General features: G+C 38.1%; 1 protein-coding gene across 3 annotated transcripts in view; it reads right to left on the bottom strand.

The window, feature by feature from the left end:
- Positions 1 to 18,432, bottom strand: part of pak5 (p21 protein (Cdc42/Rac)-activated kinase 5) — a 66,406-nt gene that overhangs the window by 19,325 nt on the left and 28,649 nt on the right. For 2 of the 3 annotated variants that reach the window (XM_024290580.2, XM_024290579.2), the window contains exons 2-3: positions 18,035 to 18,258; positions 15,698 to 15,742 (exon numbers count right to left, since the gene is read on the bottom strand). In XM_024290580.2, coding sequence (XP_024146348.1) covers positions 15,698 to 15,742; positions 18,035 to 18,238 — 249 coding nt within the window. In that variant the 5' untranslated portion in view covers positions 18,239 to 18,258. The remainder of the gene's footprint in view (positions 1 to 15,697; positions 15,743 to 18,034; positions 18,259 to 18,432) is intronic. The other variant, XM_036210648.1, reaches the window with a different exon arrangement.

Here is an 18,432-nt window from a genome sequence, read left to right as displayed (position 1 = left end):
TGAGGGATGGAGGATGGAGGGATGGAGGGAGCGAGTGACGTAGAACAGGCGCCGTGACAAACGAGCCTCACGGAGAGATAAGGGGGATTAACCTTGCTGGTAATGAAGGGAGGGAGAGATAATTAATGAGCTCGCCCTTCCCGTGACTCCTCGCAGGAACCCTGGTTTGGAGGATGCGCCTCGCTGGCCAGCAGGGTCCCGGGACGGCTGAGGGAGGCGGAGGAGGGGGCGGAGCCTCCCCTGACTGTACCTTTGCTGCTCGGCTCCTCTGCACTGCAGCTTTTCCGTGTGAGGCGATGCAGTAGCGAGGAGACGTTTGAGGTTCTTTTACAAGAACATAAACGGGAATCTGATGATTTTTATTGATGCATTCAGAAATAAAATCTGTTTATTTAGTCAATTATGCAATTTTTTTTATAATTTCCTGAATCAATTTTCCTGTCATTTTAATTTATTTCAAATTCCCTGAACAATAATACCAAATAAGAATTATTAAATTTATGCAAATGCAAGATTTTCTGTTGCTCTTTAACTGCATGAATAATAATTTACAGTTTTGAAAAGTTAACAGACTCTTAACCAAGCATGAATGAAAGAATGTTTTAATTTTATTCCAAATATGAACCTCTAAATTCAGCTTTAAAAATGTGATTATTCAAAAAGGGCCGATTGAAGTTCAGGAGCTCCATTTTAGCACCTCCACCACCTTTCTGCTTCACCAAAACCCAGCCGCCCACTCACTCCATCCACCTCCAGCTCTCTCAGTCCCTCCGGAGCAGCACTTCCTCTCCTTTGTTTGCCGACATGAACAGAAGCGCCATCATTCGCGGTGGAAACTCGCAAAACCTCGACTCGCTCAAACCGGTTCACGCGGGGATTTCAGAACGCCTCCAACAGCATCTCCGCATCATCTTCAACTGATGGAGAGAATGAGGGACAAAAGAACCAAAACTGACAGGAATCGATGAGCGGACGATCAAATGCTGCAGCAGATGTCAAAATAAGAGAGATTTAAACTTTAAATCATTCCAAACATGAGATAAACTGAAATTAAAATGATGATAACCGCCTAAAAATGATCACAAATGACTAATTTATACTCTGGCTCCCTCTGCTGGACACTCGCCATAAAACATTGTTGTGCAGAAATGCAGCATCAGATGGAGGAAATATAACAGAAATTATTATTTTTAATTAAAACAATTTAATATTATTATTTTAAATCAAGTTAACAGAATTGAAAGCTTAAATAATATGATTATCTATATTTTAAGACCAGCTCCTATCAGAGAACAATCAACCTTTTTACAATTACGATGGTAACCATGGTAACCACTTGCTGAAATATGCAACAGATGGCATTCATACTTTGTGAATTGATTCTGATAATTTAGGGTTTGTAGTTTTTTTTAACTCAAGTTTTAAATTTGCAATTTAATTTTCCAAATTATTAATATTTTTTTAAGCTCAACATTTTTTTTACTTTTAAATGCCCCTGATTGCTAAATGATTACATATATTTGATTATAAAATTATGTTGTGTTGCTTAATTTCCTAATATGCGACTGAAATTACACTTTTTTTCATTTTTTTTTATTTAATTTAACCTTAATTTTACCGGGGAATCCCTTTTTCAAGGGAGACCTGCAACAACATGTCAGAATAACAATAAATTATTATATATTGCATTTTAAATGTTCAATATTCCTTTGAAGTTCACAACTTTTGATTTGTATTATTTTTTTCTGATTGATGATCTGGTTTTCTGTTCACTTTAAACAGATCCTCGTTGGACTCCCCAGTTTTGTCGCCTAAAAACTGCCTTTAAGTCCTCTGTTGACTCCATCTGTTTAATAAAAGCATAAGTCATCTCTTAAAAAGAGCCTTTTTTAATCCTCATAATTTCACAAAATGTTTTGTCCCATTATTTATCTGCTAAACTCCTTTAAAGGAAAATAAAACCTTCAAAGAGAAAATAAACATTTCTGTTTGCTGCCCTCTGCTGGTCACATCGGGTACTACACGAATCCACAGAAAAGGAAATAGGAGGAGGAGGTCCTGCTGGTTAATGAGGCTCATCCACATAATCTCTAATCTCAGATATTAATTCAATCAAGTCATCCTGACCTCAAACGCCATCCCCTTTCTGATCAGCATGCGAGCGCGCACCTGTAACGTTTAACAGGAAGTGGGGGGAGGAAAGAGTTTCTGCAGATTCTTGACATGTTATTAACCACGAAGGAGGTCTCTGCAAATATGAGAGGGATTATTCAAGGAGCGGATTTGTAGGAGCGTTTTCATGATTAATAGGCTTTGAGCTGACCCGTTTCCTGCGGCTACCCCGCCGCCGCCGCCTGTTACTTACAGTAGCTAATGGCCATCATGTCATCCTGCTGGAGGCTGATCTAAAGGAGAGGAGGCCGTGGTAAGACATCAATGATCAAGTATGAAGCAGATTCTGATAAGGATGCTGACGTTTGAACAGGAAATGGTGATTTAAGGATTTCAAACTAATGGCATGAAGGGATTTAGTGAAAAAAAAGTTGATTTCCAAGAATGATTGTTTATTAGTATTGTTGAAGAATGCATAATTATGTGTGTAAATCAACATATAAACATATGGAATTAAAAATAGAATTGTTAATAATCATTTTTGATTACATTATTGACTTTTGTGTTGTAGATCTGCTTCTGTTTAGCTTTAATTTGTATTTCTATTTGTTTCTGTGACTACACCATCCCATAATTTCAGTTATTATGCTTTGGTTAAATTTGCTGTATAAGAAATCAAAATAATTCAAATGTGATGTTATCATAAAAAATAATAAAGAATATAGACAAATATGTCAAAATAAATAGAAAAATGAATATTTTCTTAAATAAAAATGTAATTTGATCTCATTTCAACATATTTATTTAAAAAAAGGGCGAAAATTTAAAAAGAAGCAAAAAAATGTAAAAATATGACAAATAAATAAAATCAGATTTAAAAAAGGCTGAAAGAAGTCATGAATGAATCCTCAGTAAAATTATCCAACTTTTTCTAATAATTTACTTTAAAGAAACATTTTTTGTGACAAAGTTTGATGCTAATCTTTTTCTTCGACTGTCAGGCCATCAGTCAGCTTTTGGAAACCACAGTTGTTTTTTTTACATTTTTTGTTTTGCACCATATTATGTGTTTTTAAATTACTGTTTTATTTAATTGTCTGATTTTACTGTAATTGTATTATTTTTTCATCACAATAATTCTATTGTTTCAAACATTTAATGCATTTTTTAGGCTTTTATTTTTTACATATTTGATAAAAGTTTCATTTTCAAACTATTTTTTATAGATTTAAATGGTTTTGTGTGTTTTTATTCTTCTTCTACTTAAACATGTGCTCAGTTTTTGAAAAAAAAAGTGTTCTTTAAAGATTTGTGACCATTATATATATATTTACAGTATATATAGTATAAATAAAAGACATAAAATAATCTGTCCTGCATCTTCTGTTGTTATCTTTAATATAATAAGGATTATATAAGTAACAATCGGTCAGAAAAACGTTGCATCCTGATCCTGCGCGGCGTCATTCGCCGTTTCTCCGTCCTCTGGATTGAAGCGTAACGCTGCAGGCCGTAGTGAGCAGCTGACCCAGTCACCTTTGACCTCAACCGACTCAATCTCCTCATCAGAGCGCCGCATGCAGAGCGCCAGCAAAACCGATTAGTCACCAAAGAAAACAAACATTCAGAGAAAATCTGTTGTTACATATAAACCCAGACTTGAAAACCTGAAAATGATGTAAAATTCTGCCCGTTTGGTGGTTGGAGCGCAGACAGGAAGTTGTGCGTCTGAACGGGAGGAGCTCGGATCAATCAGACGCTCCGCGGTTCCCGTCTCGTCGTCTCGGAGACAGATGAACAGACAGCTGCCCACCAAAGATTAATTACACAGCAGAGCTCATTAATCGCAGTTCTGTCAGCTCGTTATCGGCCTCCAGCGCTCACTTTCTCCTCATTAGACGCCTCTCCTGTTGTTTTCCTGGGATTTGTATCTTCTCTCCTTTGGCTGGAAAGTTCAGTCGGATGACGGATCGCATGTGACGGTTTCTGTTCTGATGGATCCTTTTTACACAAAAATCTGTTTGTGGCTACAGTTAGCAGACATACTGACAGGGATTACTAAAAACAAACAACTTTAAATATATATATATTAACAATTCTTAAATAGTTTAGTTCAAAATAGTTTTTCTTAGAGTTTCCAGAAAAATGTTCCAATTAAGAACAAAAGAAAGAAAAGAAGCAAAGGAGTAAACGTCTGTTTTTAAAAAGGAACGTTTACCAATCTATGGAGCGACTTTGGTGCCACCACACTGTGAACGAGGGTCACAATTTTGATAGCAAAATTTCCTAAACTGCAAACAAAATGTTTTGAGAATAAAAATTCATAAAAAAATATTAAATATTTGTTTTCAAAAATATTTTTACGTTTGAAATGCAAACGTTTTCAGATGCGTATGGAGCTAACTTGGGGTCAATATTATTAGAAACCCAAATAAAAAAAATATTGGTGTTTGGCCCAAAAAAATGTAAAATGTCTGAAATTTTTTGATATTCTTAAATACACTTAATTATTTTCAGCTTCAAATGTTCTGCTTTATTTAGGTTTCAAAACTCAAAGTTTCAATTTCAAAACTTTTTTTCAGTTTCAAATCTTTTTTTTTGCTTTCGGATCAGAAAATTTCAAAATCGAAAATGAAACAAAAAGAGTTGAAACTGAAAAAAAGTTTTGAAATTTAAAAAAATTAACATTTGAAGCTGAAAAAAATTAAGTTAATTTTGAATAGCAAGAACTTTCATACTTTTTACATTTTTTGACCAAACACTAATATTTGTTTTAATTTGTTTTATTTGAGTTTCACATAATATTTTAGCCGTAATTTAGCTCCATAGATGCGTTGTGTCATCTCACTTTCTCCCTATCTTTGATTTTGCGTCCATAAGTTTCAGTTTAATCGTAATAAATGTGCTACACCAAACAGCCAATCACAGACAAGAGGGTTCATGCTGATTGGTCTAGATCACATGTATCAAAGTCGAGGCCCGGGGGCCGGATCCGGCCCTCTGGGTAATTCTATCCGGCCCTCTGGATCATTTTATTTTATTGTTATTAATGACCCGATGTTATCTTGAGCTCATTTCTAACTTGTATAATTTTGACAAAATATATTTTTATGGAGAGTAAAATATTGAAAGTTATTTAAGGTTTAAGTTGATTTATTCTGGAATAATATTCCTGTCTGTTTTTATTCATAGTAATATTAAAAAGTTATGTTTTTTAGGTTTTAAAAATTGTCATTCTGCTAGCTTTATGGACTATTTTGGTATTTACTGAGATTTTTTTAGGCTAATTTGGAGTTGAGCTAATATTTTAGCAACATGCTAGCTGTTTTGGCTGATTTAGGATTTTTTTTTAAAGTTTTTTTAAAGCTAATTTGGCCTTAAAGGGTTTTAGATGATCCGCCGGTCAGTGATTCATTGTGTTTAGGATCATAAAAATGACAAATTTGATTTGTTTTAAACAAATGTAATAAAACTCTGTCCAGTATTTCAGTTCTTCTTTTAAGCTACAGAACTGCAGTTTTATGATATTAATGCAACATATCTTCATTCTTATCCCAGCTGGTTGGAGTGGGTGTCCCGGTCTGGGATGAAGGTTGAATGAACCAGACGAAGGTTTCATCTGAAAGGTTGCAGTTCTAGGATTTGGCCACATGAGGACGGTGCAGGCCCATCCACGGAGCCAGGATTAGCAGCTTTTCATCCGGAAAACTGGGAACCACGGCGTGGTTTGAAGTCTGACACATCCTCTTAGGTCTGAACAAACCCTCCCTCCTCAAGATTCACAGCTTCAACGTCCCTCCGTCAGTCCAGAAACTGAGCATCGCTCGTTTGTTAGAGACGGCCTGCAACCGCCACCCGCCGACTTCAGCTGAGAGGTCTGCCAGACGAGTGTGACTGTGAGGAGACAAAGTGAGGAGGAGGAGGAGGAACCATCCACTCCAACTCTGAGAGACAGATGCTGTGAGGAAGCACACCTGCACAGACATCAGGACCCGCCTCACCTGGAGATTATTTCTGTTTTTGATCCATGTTGATTCTGCACATCCTGCCCCCCCACACACTCATCTGTACTTCCTTCAGTCTCGCTCTGGACCGTCTGCTGTCTCTCCAGCTTTCGGGCGATAATCCCCAAATTAGCGACGGACTAACAATCAGAAGCCAAAACATTCCACTTCCTCGTCCTTCTAGATTGGTCTTTCTGCCCCTGAAGGAAGGACTGGGCGACCCTGAAACACGCAGCTGTTTTTAGATGCAGCAAAGACACGGAAACATCAACGGAGCGCTTCGAAGTCACTCTCTGATCTGTTTTCTAAGCGTTTTAGCCAAAATTAAATTAAAAAACATGTCGTTTTCAACAACCCCGCCCCTCTTTACCCTCCTGGTTGCTGAGAGCTCTCTGTTTCCAAGCTAGCTTACATCCTCAACACTACAATACTTCTGCAACAAAAAAGATTAGCAATATTAAAGTTGGAGTCAGACGAGGAAAATCCAAGAGTTCCTGAGAGTATTTTCTACGTCACAAATACGATTTTTTTAATACTCCTGGTTAAATAAATAAATACTCAGAAATGTCATTTTAACTTGAATATTCTTAATAAATGTCTTCCATCGATTTAATCGAAGTTATAGTAACTTTATAGAACGACAAAGTACAATAAATCGATAATTATTGACATCGTGATACACAAGTATTGCAAAACATGTTATAAATACCTTAAAGGTTTACAGAAATGCAGACAGAGAAATATTTAAGTTCTTAAAAAAGTAAATGAATCATAAATCAAGATCAACGATTCACAGATGAAATCAGATTCTTACTTTTTTATCTAAATATGTCTGAGTGTTGTCTTTTTACTGGATAAATTAAAATGTGTAAACACCATCATTTATACGTTTATTCAGAACTATTTGATCTATAAACTTTATAATTTTTGAAATATTGAACATAATTTGCCCCATAGAAAATAAACAGGAAAGTCTTCAAATTTAGCAATTTTAAATAGATTATCAACAAGCCTTTAAATATATTCATGGTTATGTTTTCATCTTTTAGAATAATTTTCAAAAAAATTGGAGTTTAGCTAATATTTTAGCAACATGCTAACCTTTTTGGCTAATTTAGTTTACTGAGGTTTTATGCTTATTTGGAGTTTAGCGAGTATTTTAGCAACGTGTTAGCTTTTGGGGCTAATTTGAATTTGAGCTAATATTTTAGCAACACACTAAATATTTTTGCAAAATTGCCATGTACAGTATTAGGGATTTTTAATCAATTTTACTGGACATTTTCAGAAATGTAGGTCAACTTCAGCGCTCTTTCATAGTTCTTTCACTAAATGTCCAGTTTTTTAGCAAATTTAACATTTTACAAATAGCTTTGCATTTTCAGCAGTTTAAATAAATTGCGTCACCATTTTCAGCATAAAAGCTTAAGCAACAACCTTCAGAAAAAGCATTCACACTAGCATTATCGCAGGTAAGGCAACGTTTTAGATTTCGTTCATCTACAAAATATAATTGATACTTTTACTTTGAAAATCAGAAGCTTCATTGCTGCTTTATTTTGAAGTTCCGGTGACGGTAGTGGATTCGGTTTGTTTATTTCATGCACCTAAAATCCAACATTATTTCACATTTTAGAGGGATAATTGTTTCGTTTTACTACATTCTACTATATTAATAAAAATTGCTAATTGCAATCTTAATCGTCACAAATATTTGCAAATATCCGAGTATTCTGATACTCATTACAGCCTTTACAGTTTAATTCATGTTCACTTTTATATAAATGAAACTGTTTTAGTGAACAGGAAATGATGTGTTAGTTGTTTTTCTATTTGTTCGTGTATCGTAAATATCGAGATTACAATATTTATCGCTAATATCGAGTCATCGTGGAGCCCTGTCTCTAAAAAAAGTCCCAACAGGGAGCACATCTGCCCCTGAAGAGCGGCCTGCAGACGGACTCCTGCACCCCAGCATGCAGGAAACCGTCGGCCCCCCTCACCTGTACATGCACATGAAGCGTCTGGACCCGGGGCTTGAACGCCACCTCCTCCTGAGTCTTCATGGCTCCCGAGCTCAGCCGGTTCCGTCGACCCGTCAGCCGCCAGCTCTGCCGCTCCTCATCTCACACAAGTCACCCACCAGCCTGAAACCCCCCCATACTGATCAAGTTCCAAACCATAGAGGGGGGGTCTGCTCTGACTGACCCACTAACATTTACAGTAGCAGCAAATATCCACGTTTTTCACCCTCATTTCTCTTTACCGTCCTATAAATGTATCACCAAAATATGAAAAATATTTGTTTGGGTTTCTTTTGTGTCACAAGTAAAAATGATCCCAAAAAATCATCAACACCTGCAAAATAATGACCTAAACTGCTGCTGGATTTCTGCAGGTTGAGATATTTTCAGAGCAGCTATAATAGGTTCTGCCAGCGCGAGCTGCTCAGCAAACAGAAATATCTCAACCTTCCAGCCCACATGGAAGATGTACAGCTCCAACAAAACCCCTAAATCCATGCAGCCAGAGTTTACACATCTTTACGTGGATGCAAACGCGTCAGGAGGAAGGAACGGGCAAATATTAGCGTTTCTTTCATGACCTGGTTAAAGAAGAGCATTAATATTAGAATGTCACAGAAAGTTTCTTCTAAAAAATGGAGATTAAGTCCGTCTGCAGCTGCTTCTCTGGGTTCTATGTTTTTAAGAATTTAAATAAAAATTAGAACCAGATAGAAACTCATGAGGATTTTTCTGATGATAAAAAAAATCATAATAATTCTGAGTATTTCTTTATTTAAATGAATCATGAGTAAATGAAAAAATGCAGTTTGAAAAAGATTGAAAATAAGCTGTCCAGTCCACAAACTCTGTGATCTGAGCTCTTAGCAACATGGATGGGAAGTGGGGGCGGGGTTGCTCCTCGCCAACAGTCCCGCCCACATCAACTCAAAGGGTGAATTTCTAACCAGCTAATGCAGAAACTATGTCCTAGATTATTTTGGCTAAAACACAGCATCATCACACCGTATTTTTGGACTATAAGTCGCAGTAGCCAAAAAAATGAATAATAAGGAAGAGAAATTCATAAATAAGTCGCACTTTTGTGAGAAAAGTTTGCAACAAAATAGGGAACAAGATTGAGCATTTAATCTTGAATGGTAAATCATAAAATTGGAATAGAGATCAATAATAGAGTGAATATTTGAACATGTCACTACTGGAATAGATTTATGTTAACATAGGACGAATCTAGTATAAAAATAAGAAAGATTGTTCAGGTAATCAAACAACAAGTCAACAAATCCAAATTCTTCCCCTACCCTTCATTTAGCCCTCCAAATGGAGAGATATGGAAAAATGGTGTCTTCGAATTCTCCCACTTCGATGCCATCATCAATCAGCTACGTTAGCGCGGAGCTGCTAGCGATCGGAAATAAATCAAGAAAAGAGATTCACGGCTTGCCCCTTCGGCGCAGGAATACAGACACCCCTTTCCCTTCAAATGGCCCTACAATTGGAGGGGTAAAGGAAGAATTCAGATTCTGCAGTTTTATCAATTTAAACAGCTAAATTTGTTGAATTCTTCATCGCTTTAGTTGCTTTGGAACAATTTAATCAAGCCCAGAGAAAATCTACATTCTTATTCTCACTCCCAACTCGTCTTCTATGGACGTATGGTTCAGGCCCCCTTTGCGCCACTTTTTGACGTGTTGGGTGTCCCCAACTCGTCGTTTTTTGATGTGCTGGCTATTCCCATTAAATCCTGGGTCCCAACTGTCGGGACGCGGGACTGGTACGGGTTAGGGTACTGGAACCAGTCTGCGTCCCGAGGGTTGGGGACCCCTGAATAGCGAATGGACTTTTTCTCTCTCTTTCCCGGAACAAACTGTTACCGGTTCGTGGCCCAGAGGTTGGGGACTCCTGATTTAATTGAAACAGCCTCCACATAGAAAAACGACAAGTTAGGAACACCCAAAACCTCAAGAAGTGCCGCAGAGGGGACCCGAAGCATACGTCCATACATGACGAGTTTGGAGTGAGTTGTTCAAACGCACATTTAAGAAACCACTTCCAACGAAAGGTTTATGTAAATAATATGCTTCCATTTCGGGCTTCTGCTTTCATTAATCTCAACTTTCACGCGTCCCTATGCCAAGTTTTAAGTCCGTTTAACAGCTTTACGTGCAAAACACCTTTAAACACATGTCAAAAGTTGAACCAGTTGAACTTTGACCAATCAGGTCGTCCTTTTCAAAGCACAAAAGTACCAATCATCTGTAATGGATCATGGAGGAGAAATTAATGATTCTGATTAGTCTTTTGTTTATCGGAATAGAGCTGTGAAAGAAAAATCCTGGAACAAAATTTGCAATATTTGCACCGCTAACAACATTTGCACCAAGTTCCAACTGTAGGTGGCGGACATGCGCTTGTATCGACTAGCGACAGTCCAGTGTGAACACCTTATGCTAAACGCGCGTAACATATCCGGTGTACGTAGCTTGAGATCGAGCGGAACTTCTTGTTCTGCGTTGATGTCAGTAACAAATACTGATGCATGTAACTACAGTGTCCCCTAGTGGCTGTTATTATTAATATTTTTTTAATCTAAGTTGCCTCCTCAGCCAAACTATGCCAAATAAATGTGACTTATACTTCAAAAATATTTTTCGGAGTATAAGTGAACCTGGTTTTAAAACAGCTCAAAAAGAATCAGAGTGGGACTCTTTGACTGGATATCTTAGCATTATTCTCTACTTCCTGTTTGACCCAACAGACCAAAATATACCATAAAAATCTCACTTTTTAGATGTATTTGGTTTTTTTTTCTTTCTACAGTGATTGGACTATTTACACCAATCCACCGTGGTCTCCTAGCAGCAGAAATGTGAGCAACAAGCAGCTAAAAATAAAAGACGTCCACCCAAACACGCTCCAGACGCTCCCGTCCTGGCGGTGAAGCGTGCTGTCAGCCCCTCCAGTCTGCAACTTTAAGCTGTCAAGGTGTAACATGAGGCGGGCGTTAATAATAGCCTCTGCTTTGCTGCTAATGGGACCAAAAGAAATGCATGCCAAACTAAATGGTGACATGCAACACTTTCATTCATTTCAATACTCAAGAATGTTTTCCAGCTTTATGGTTAGCCGTGTTAGCCGTGCTAGCTTCCCATCTGCTCCGATGGGAGGAGGGAGGAGAGATTCCGGCTTAAAGCCACACTAATGCCGCTCTCCATGAGCAGCACCACAACAAAGTTACAAGCGTTGTGCATAAACAATCACCAGAGGGCGGGATAAACGCGCTCGTCCTCTGGCTTCACCTTCCACAGATCCCAGACGGCAGAGCGGTGCAGCCCACCTGAGGAAAACACGGAGTCGACAGGACTGGGGGAGTCTGCCAAGCAGAGGAAACCTCCTGTCAGTCAAGTGTCAGGGCAGCCGGGGAGAGGGATATCAGGCAGCGTGTGAGAGGCTGAAAATAACTCCGTCCATCTTTATCGGGGTCACGCGGTTCCTGACTTCCATTCAGGAAAAATCCAAAAATTAATGCATTTCATGCACTGAAGTCCGATAATCTTCTGATCTAATTTTTATTATGGTTATTAAATCTGTGTCGTCGTTTTAGGACAAAGTTTCTGCAGAGCAGCAGGAGTTGATTTGAAATTAACCCCCCACTTAGTGCTGAGAGCTCTCTGTTTACATTAGCAGAGCAGCAAAAATGGCGACCAATATCGGAGCTACAGTTTTGCTCTGAATTCAGACTCAGAAAGACGTTCATGTTAGAGCATATATGCAGTATTTTTCAAACTGCAAGTACATGCAGCACAGAGGGGCGGAGCAGGGAGCTCGTGCTCCCGCCCATCAGATAGTTTTCAAACTGAATTTTTTTCATCTGCTCCTGATTTATTTTAATAAAAGAAATGATGAAAGGGTAACCAAACCCTAAATGAACTTTTTTTATCTCTATAAATGGGGCTTTAGAAGTCCCGCCTGTTGCCAAATTTTTGACAAATTAAAATGAACGCGTTTAATTCTTGAGATATAATCAAAAACCGCCCGTGTGCTGCCCCCTACAGGTTGAATCGAGGTACTACAGTTGAATTTTGGAAGTCCCAGGTCATGATTTGAAGCTCCAGTAATGGTAACAATCTTGTTCCCCGCCCCACCCCTCTGACTGGAGTTTCAAATACCCTAAATTTAAGGAATTTAACATTTGTATTCAGAAACTTTAGGGTGTATTGAGACTGGATACATGTGGTTCACTCGAAGTCAACCAGAGTCTGTTTCCCGATAATCTGGAACTGACTACAGACAAACAAATCCTGGTCCCGGACCAGGAACCGCTCTCTGACCCATCTTTCTAGGTGGTCTCGGTTCGTTTCTAATCAGAATGAACTTCGATTCATCTGAGATTTCTCAGTCTGAATACCATCCATGCTGGGACCAATATGGCCGCCGTAGCCGTCGTTAGTGGACAACGTGGATCAGCGATGCAACAGCAACTCATTGAAATGTGGTTGGATGAATGCAGGCTCATTAAAACAACTTCTCACTGTTTTCCCAACAATTTATTTGTCATAAAAACGTACTAGCGTCCTCAGTAACCGTCTTGTAGAATGGCTCCACCGATCAAAAGCAGCAGTAAAGTGTTGAACCTGACGTCGATACAGACGTTCAAAATTGGTCAGCGGAATAAAACATTTCACTAAGTAAACTATTAGTATTTGCAAAGTGCAGAACCTCCATCTTTCTTTTTGTTTAGACCCGCCCCCTTAACTGCTGGCCAATGACTGAAGAGATTTTTAGTCACGTGGTTTAGTTTATAAGCTTTGGTCCGAAACACGATAGTCTGTTTGACTGCAGTCTGAATACGGACCAAACACAAGGTTTGGGACAAATCGTCTTCCCAGTCTGAATACACCCTTACATTTTAAGCTTATATTTTTTATATATATATAAATGCTCCACATGTTTAAAACACCAAAACCATTTATATCAGAGTTCATCAGTACTTTAGAGACTATATAGTCCGGATCTATCCAGGTCGCTGGACTTTAATACAATTCGGACTCGTGCCTGATACTTTTTAATCTTTATTTTGTGAAGTAGAAACTGTTCATGAATCCTTTTCTAATTCTAAAAATTTGGATGATTTATTCAAAATAAATGTACATACATTTGTTCAACTGACAAACCATTCGTTGTGGTCAATATTCACCAATGTACTAAGCATTAATGCACTCGGGTTTTTCGCAGGGACGTTTTACTGGATTTGCCCAAAGAAATGGTGAACTTTCAATGTTAAAATATAAGTTACATTATTTAATCTGACCCACAAAACTGGAATAAATTATACTGATAATCCTTAATAATGTTCCTCCTGTAATTCTGGCGTCTCTCATAAATACATAAATGCAATGACCTTTATCCAAAAGTGCAGAAAACAATTCTGCACCAGCATGGTGTTGGAAGACTTGTTTTTCTCAACGTTGGTGCTTTTCAATTTGACAGTCATTTTTCCGATCACTCCAACACCCCATGAACGCAATATTTCTTGAAATGGGATTTTTCCTGAAAGGACATCAACCTATTGATGCTAAATGAGAGCAAAATCCACAAACTTTGAAATAAAAAATCCAAAATGTTCTGTTTAAAGCATATGTGCCATCAAGATTCCATGTTATTTCTTTCTCTAATAAGGCTGATTACCAAAACACTCCATGGATCTGCTTCTGGTCCGGCCATCTATCAAATTTTAGGATCAATTTTTAGAACCTATTGTGGCCCATAAATACCACGATTATTTTAATAGTCGACTAATCACTGATTATTTTTTCTGATTTTAGTCGTCTAATCAGGTCATGAACAAACTGGATGTAAGGCAGAGATCTTAACCATCATTAACTTTAAACTAACTAAAAACTAGATATATAGGAATACCTGTGATAATGCTAGTGTGAATGATAGCAAAAAACACTGAAGCTGATAGCCGGCTAAAATATTAGTTAAATGCCAAATTAGCCTAAAAAACTGTAAAAAGCTTAAGGTAACCAAAATCGCTAACATGCAGCTGAAGTATTAGCTGAACTCCAAATTAACTTAAAAAACTGAAAAAAATCCCAAATTAGTCCAAATACAATCAATAAAAATCAGCTAGCATGCAGCTGAAATATTAGCTAAACTCCAAATTAACCTAAAAAAAGAAAAAAAATCATAAATTAGCAAAATAGCTAGCATGTAACGGAAATATTAGCTGGACTCCAAATTAGCCTAAAAAACTGAAAAATTTCTAAAATAGCCAAAAAAGTTAGCATGTAGCTGAAATATTAGCTAAACTCAAAATTAGCCAACAAAACTGTAAAAATCCTAAATTAGCCAAAACAGCTAGCATGCAACTGAAATATTAGCTAAACTCCAAATCAACCTAAAAAAAGAAAAAAATCATAAATTAGCAAAATAGCTAGCATGTAACGGAAATATTAGCTAAACTCCAAAATAGCCTAAAAATCACAAATAAATGCCAAAATAGTCCATAAATCTAGCAGAATGCCATCATAACTTTAATCCGTACTACACTCTAACTCCATATAATAAAAAGTAAAAACTAATCGACAATTAAATTAGTCATCGGCTATTTTAATAGTCGATTAGTCGTCGATTAGTTGACTATTAATGCTAGCCCCACCCATGAGTCTAAAAGTTTGCCCCCCTCTGGCCTAGATAGTGCACTAACCGGGTAAAACAGAAACAGTTGACTTTTATTGATAAAACAAACCTCATTCCTAAAAAACACAGATTCCATCTTCTTTTAGCAGCGTAGCAGCAAAGATTAATGGCTCTTTGATACCGTCCCGATCGACTCGCACTTCAACACCTCCTTTTCTCAGCTTGGGGTAAAGCCAAAAGTCCTGTCTGACCCAACACTCAAACCAAATTACCACCAGATCCCACTCCACACTGTCCGTAGAACCAAGACTTCCACTTCTTCTCCAGTAGATTTAGAACCGATTTTCTGCAGTATTGACTCAGCGAGAGGAAGGTCATAAATCTGTGCCACGATGTCTCCAACATATACAATAGAGCTGCTAAACTTAGACTAATGAATCGGGTCACCCTTACCTTAGTAATGGCCAGAAAAGCAGAACTTTATACTCACACGGACACATGCAAAAGACAGACGGTTTGGGTCAGATAAGGATGTGGACGCTTCATACACATGCAAATCCTTAATATGACCCTTTTTTTTTTGCTGCCAGAGCAAAATCAGCTGTCATGGCAACGTGCGTTCACATCTCAGCACTCATTACCATAGTTAGGATCATCAGTAGCAGCGGTAGCAGTGGTGGTGGTGGTGGTGCTCCACAGCAAACAAAGGGAACATGCCGGTGCAGTTAGGATTATCGGTTTCTACCATGCCAGCATAACAGAGATGAGGCCCTGATGTGTCATGTGCTCCTCGGCTGACACGCCCCCTTCCACCTGAGGGCGTGGCAGCCGAGGAGAGATGCAGGCGCTGCGTTCATTGCAAGAAAAAAAAAAGAGAAAAAAGAGGGGGGCACTTGAAGAGAGAAATCGTACTTTGCGAAACGGCGTTTCAGACGACCGGACTTTCTTGGGAGATATCTGTGAAGAGAGTAAGAGAATTATTTTCTGGTTTTCCCTCTTCAGAGATATCTCCTGTGGCATATTGCTGTTCTGTCTCCGTCAGCAGGAACTCTAGGAGATTCCTCTGAAGCATTGAAACACACTTCTGTAAAAGTTGAGGTGCGGCTCAATAGTTTGGGTTTTAAGGGAATCATAGACTGTATATCTGAGCTTTCACAGCGCTTTTCGAGTGTTAAGAAGAATCGATGAACAACAACACATCAGAGGAGACACTCATGGAAGAGGAGACACACAATCACAGGAGAGTTACAGGGAAGACGATGAGCTGTGAGAAGTCTGAACACAAAAACTGAGCGTTGGAGACAGGACGGATGTTTATGTCAGCAGAAGCTCTTACCTGGTCAGCAAAAGATTTTCATTTCAAGCTACGTTCACATCGGGTTTGGAAACGTGAAAAGTTTATGTATACGAGTGTATATGTCTGTTTTGGTGCTCGTTGATTTTCAGTTGTACAGGAAAGAACGCATTAAAAAATTGTCAAAATGTTGTTAGTTTGTGATACTGTCCTTCAACTGTCTGTAGATGAGTTCAAGTTTGAGTTACTCTCTCTCTCTATTTACTACATTTTTACTTTTTTAAATTTAAATTTAAATTAAAAAAATATATATTTAACCAGAGATCCACAATGGAGGGGTAACAGCGCCACATGTGGCTCCGGAGCCGCATGTTATTCTGATCTAGACCAATCAGCAGACTGTTTGGAGGCACAAATGTCACACAAGTGAAACTTATGAAGCAAAATCAAAAAGAGGGAGAAAGTGAGATGGGAGACGACGCATCTGAAAGCATCTGTGCTGCAAACGCAAAAATATTTCTTGAAGCCCAAAAATATTTATATATATTTGAAAGAAAATATTTAATATTTAATTTGCAAGCTATAAAATTCTGTTGACTCCTATTTTGAAAGAAAGTGGTTTAAACACATAAAAGTAGGGCTGGGTTGATAAAATTGATTAATCAGTTTGAATCGAAGCTTAAAAGATCAATAATTGATTCTTAAAAAATAGATTGATTTAGCACATAAAGCTAAAGTGCACTAGCTTGATGCTAATGTGTAGTGGACTTTCCCATAGGACGGCTAATGCTAATGCTATGTCGACCTAAACAAACATGCTGACTAAATGAACATCTTTATTGAATTTTACAAATTCTTTTGAAGAAAAATTTTTAAAGTGACTATTTATGGTCTAAAACAGTTTTTGTTCATTCTTTCTTCTTCTGGAATAAGGTGTAATGCTATAGTGTGATCACCACCTAGTGGTCAAACTGAAACGTCCTCCAGGAGAAGCAGAACAATGTTTATAATGTTAATGATCTGAACATTTTAGTTAGAACTTCTCCTTTAGAGAATCCATGTAACTCTGGATGATATTAACAATCTGATTATTTCACTGATACATTTACAGTATGTGAACTGGATCAGATTAATATGAATATATTCCAGTCATACAGTAGATTATTAAAGTATTTCTAAGCAAATGTGTCTAAATGTGTAAACTCAAAATGTAATTTAATTGAAGGATCAATTTCTTTTTTTCAAATCGGAATCGAATTGATTCATGCTCTTGTGAATTGAATCATTTCTGGAAATTATAATCGATACCCAGCCCTACAAGAAGGTAGGAGAAGAAAGGTTAAATTCTGATCCAGGTTAGTCAAAATTCCAGTAATTTAAAGTGCTGGAAAAGTGAATTCATTTTGTTGGATGATAAACATTGTCAGTCCCAATGTTCCAAACATTGCCGCCTGATTGGTGAGAGTGGTCGCCTTAGAAACTTAATCTGACTCGGACCAATCACTGCTTATGGAAGATGTCTGGAACCAACATGGTGGCGTCATTAGTCAAAAAACATGGCGACTGGATTGACTGAATTTGGTTGGAATGGTTTTCTATCGATGACGTCACATTGGTCTCAGAAAACCGGCGCTGTGATGTCACTCTTTTAGACTTCCTGGAGGGAACTGCAGTAGTTTGATGGCCACACCCCCTTTTTGTTCCACAGAAAAACACCCGTTTGGTGAATTGTGCTTTTTGCTTTGATACACATGATCTGAAAACCTTTTTATGTCTCTTTTAATAATGCAACATGAACCTAAAATGTTTGTCTCTCTTTAGCAACTGGAGACGCTCCAAAATAGGAAGATGGCGAGCTCAGAAAATGGACGGATGGATAGAAACTACCACATTCTGCTGCTTTAACATGGATGAAGACACGGAGAAAGAAACTAAACCAAACGAACGGTTGCTACCTTCATGGGCGCCAGCTGGATGGGGGTGATGTAGGAGGGGTCCACCATGGGTTTGGGCCGGTTGGCAGTGTCCGCCAGCAGGCTCTGCCATTGCTGCGGCAGTCCGGTGAACTTCTGCTCCCGCGGGTCGAAGCCCGTGTGCACGCGGTGCTCGAAGTTCGAGGGAGCGGAGATCTCCAGCCGTTTCTTCTTCTTGCCGAACATGCTGGAGAACGCTGGCAAACCTGAGAACCCAGAAAGGAATCCTGTCAGCACCAAATCGAGGACCAAAAAACTGAACTAAGAAAGGTATTTCAGGAATAATAATCAATCTTAATCATCTTAATCAATACTTGACCACCTGATCAAGATTTAAAGCATTGATCCAGATCACTTATTCTATTTGGTTGATCTTTTTC

This window comes from Oryzias melastigma, linkage group LG24 (assembly GCF_002922805.2).
Source record: "Oryzias melastigma strain HK-1 linkage group LG24, ASM292280v2, whole genome shotgun sequence".
Taxonomy (NCBI): domain Eukaryota; kingdom Metazoa; phylum Chordata; class Actinopteri; order Beloniformes; family Adrianichthyidae; genus Oryzias; species Oryzias melastigma.
Note: the sequence above shows the minus strand (reverse complement) of the source record. Positions and strands in the feature narration are given on the sequence as shown.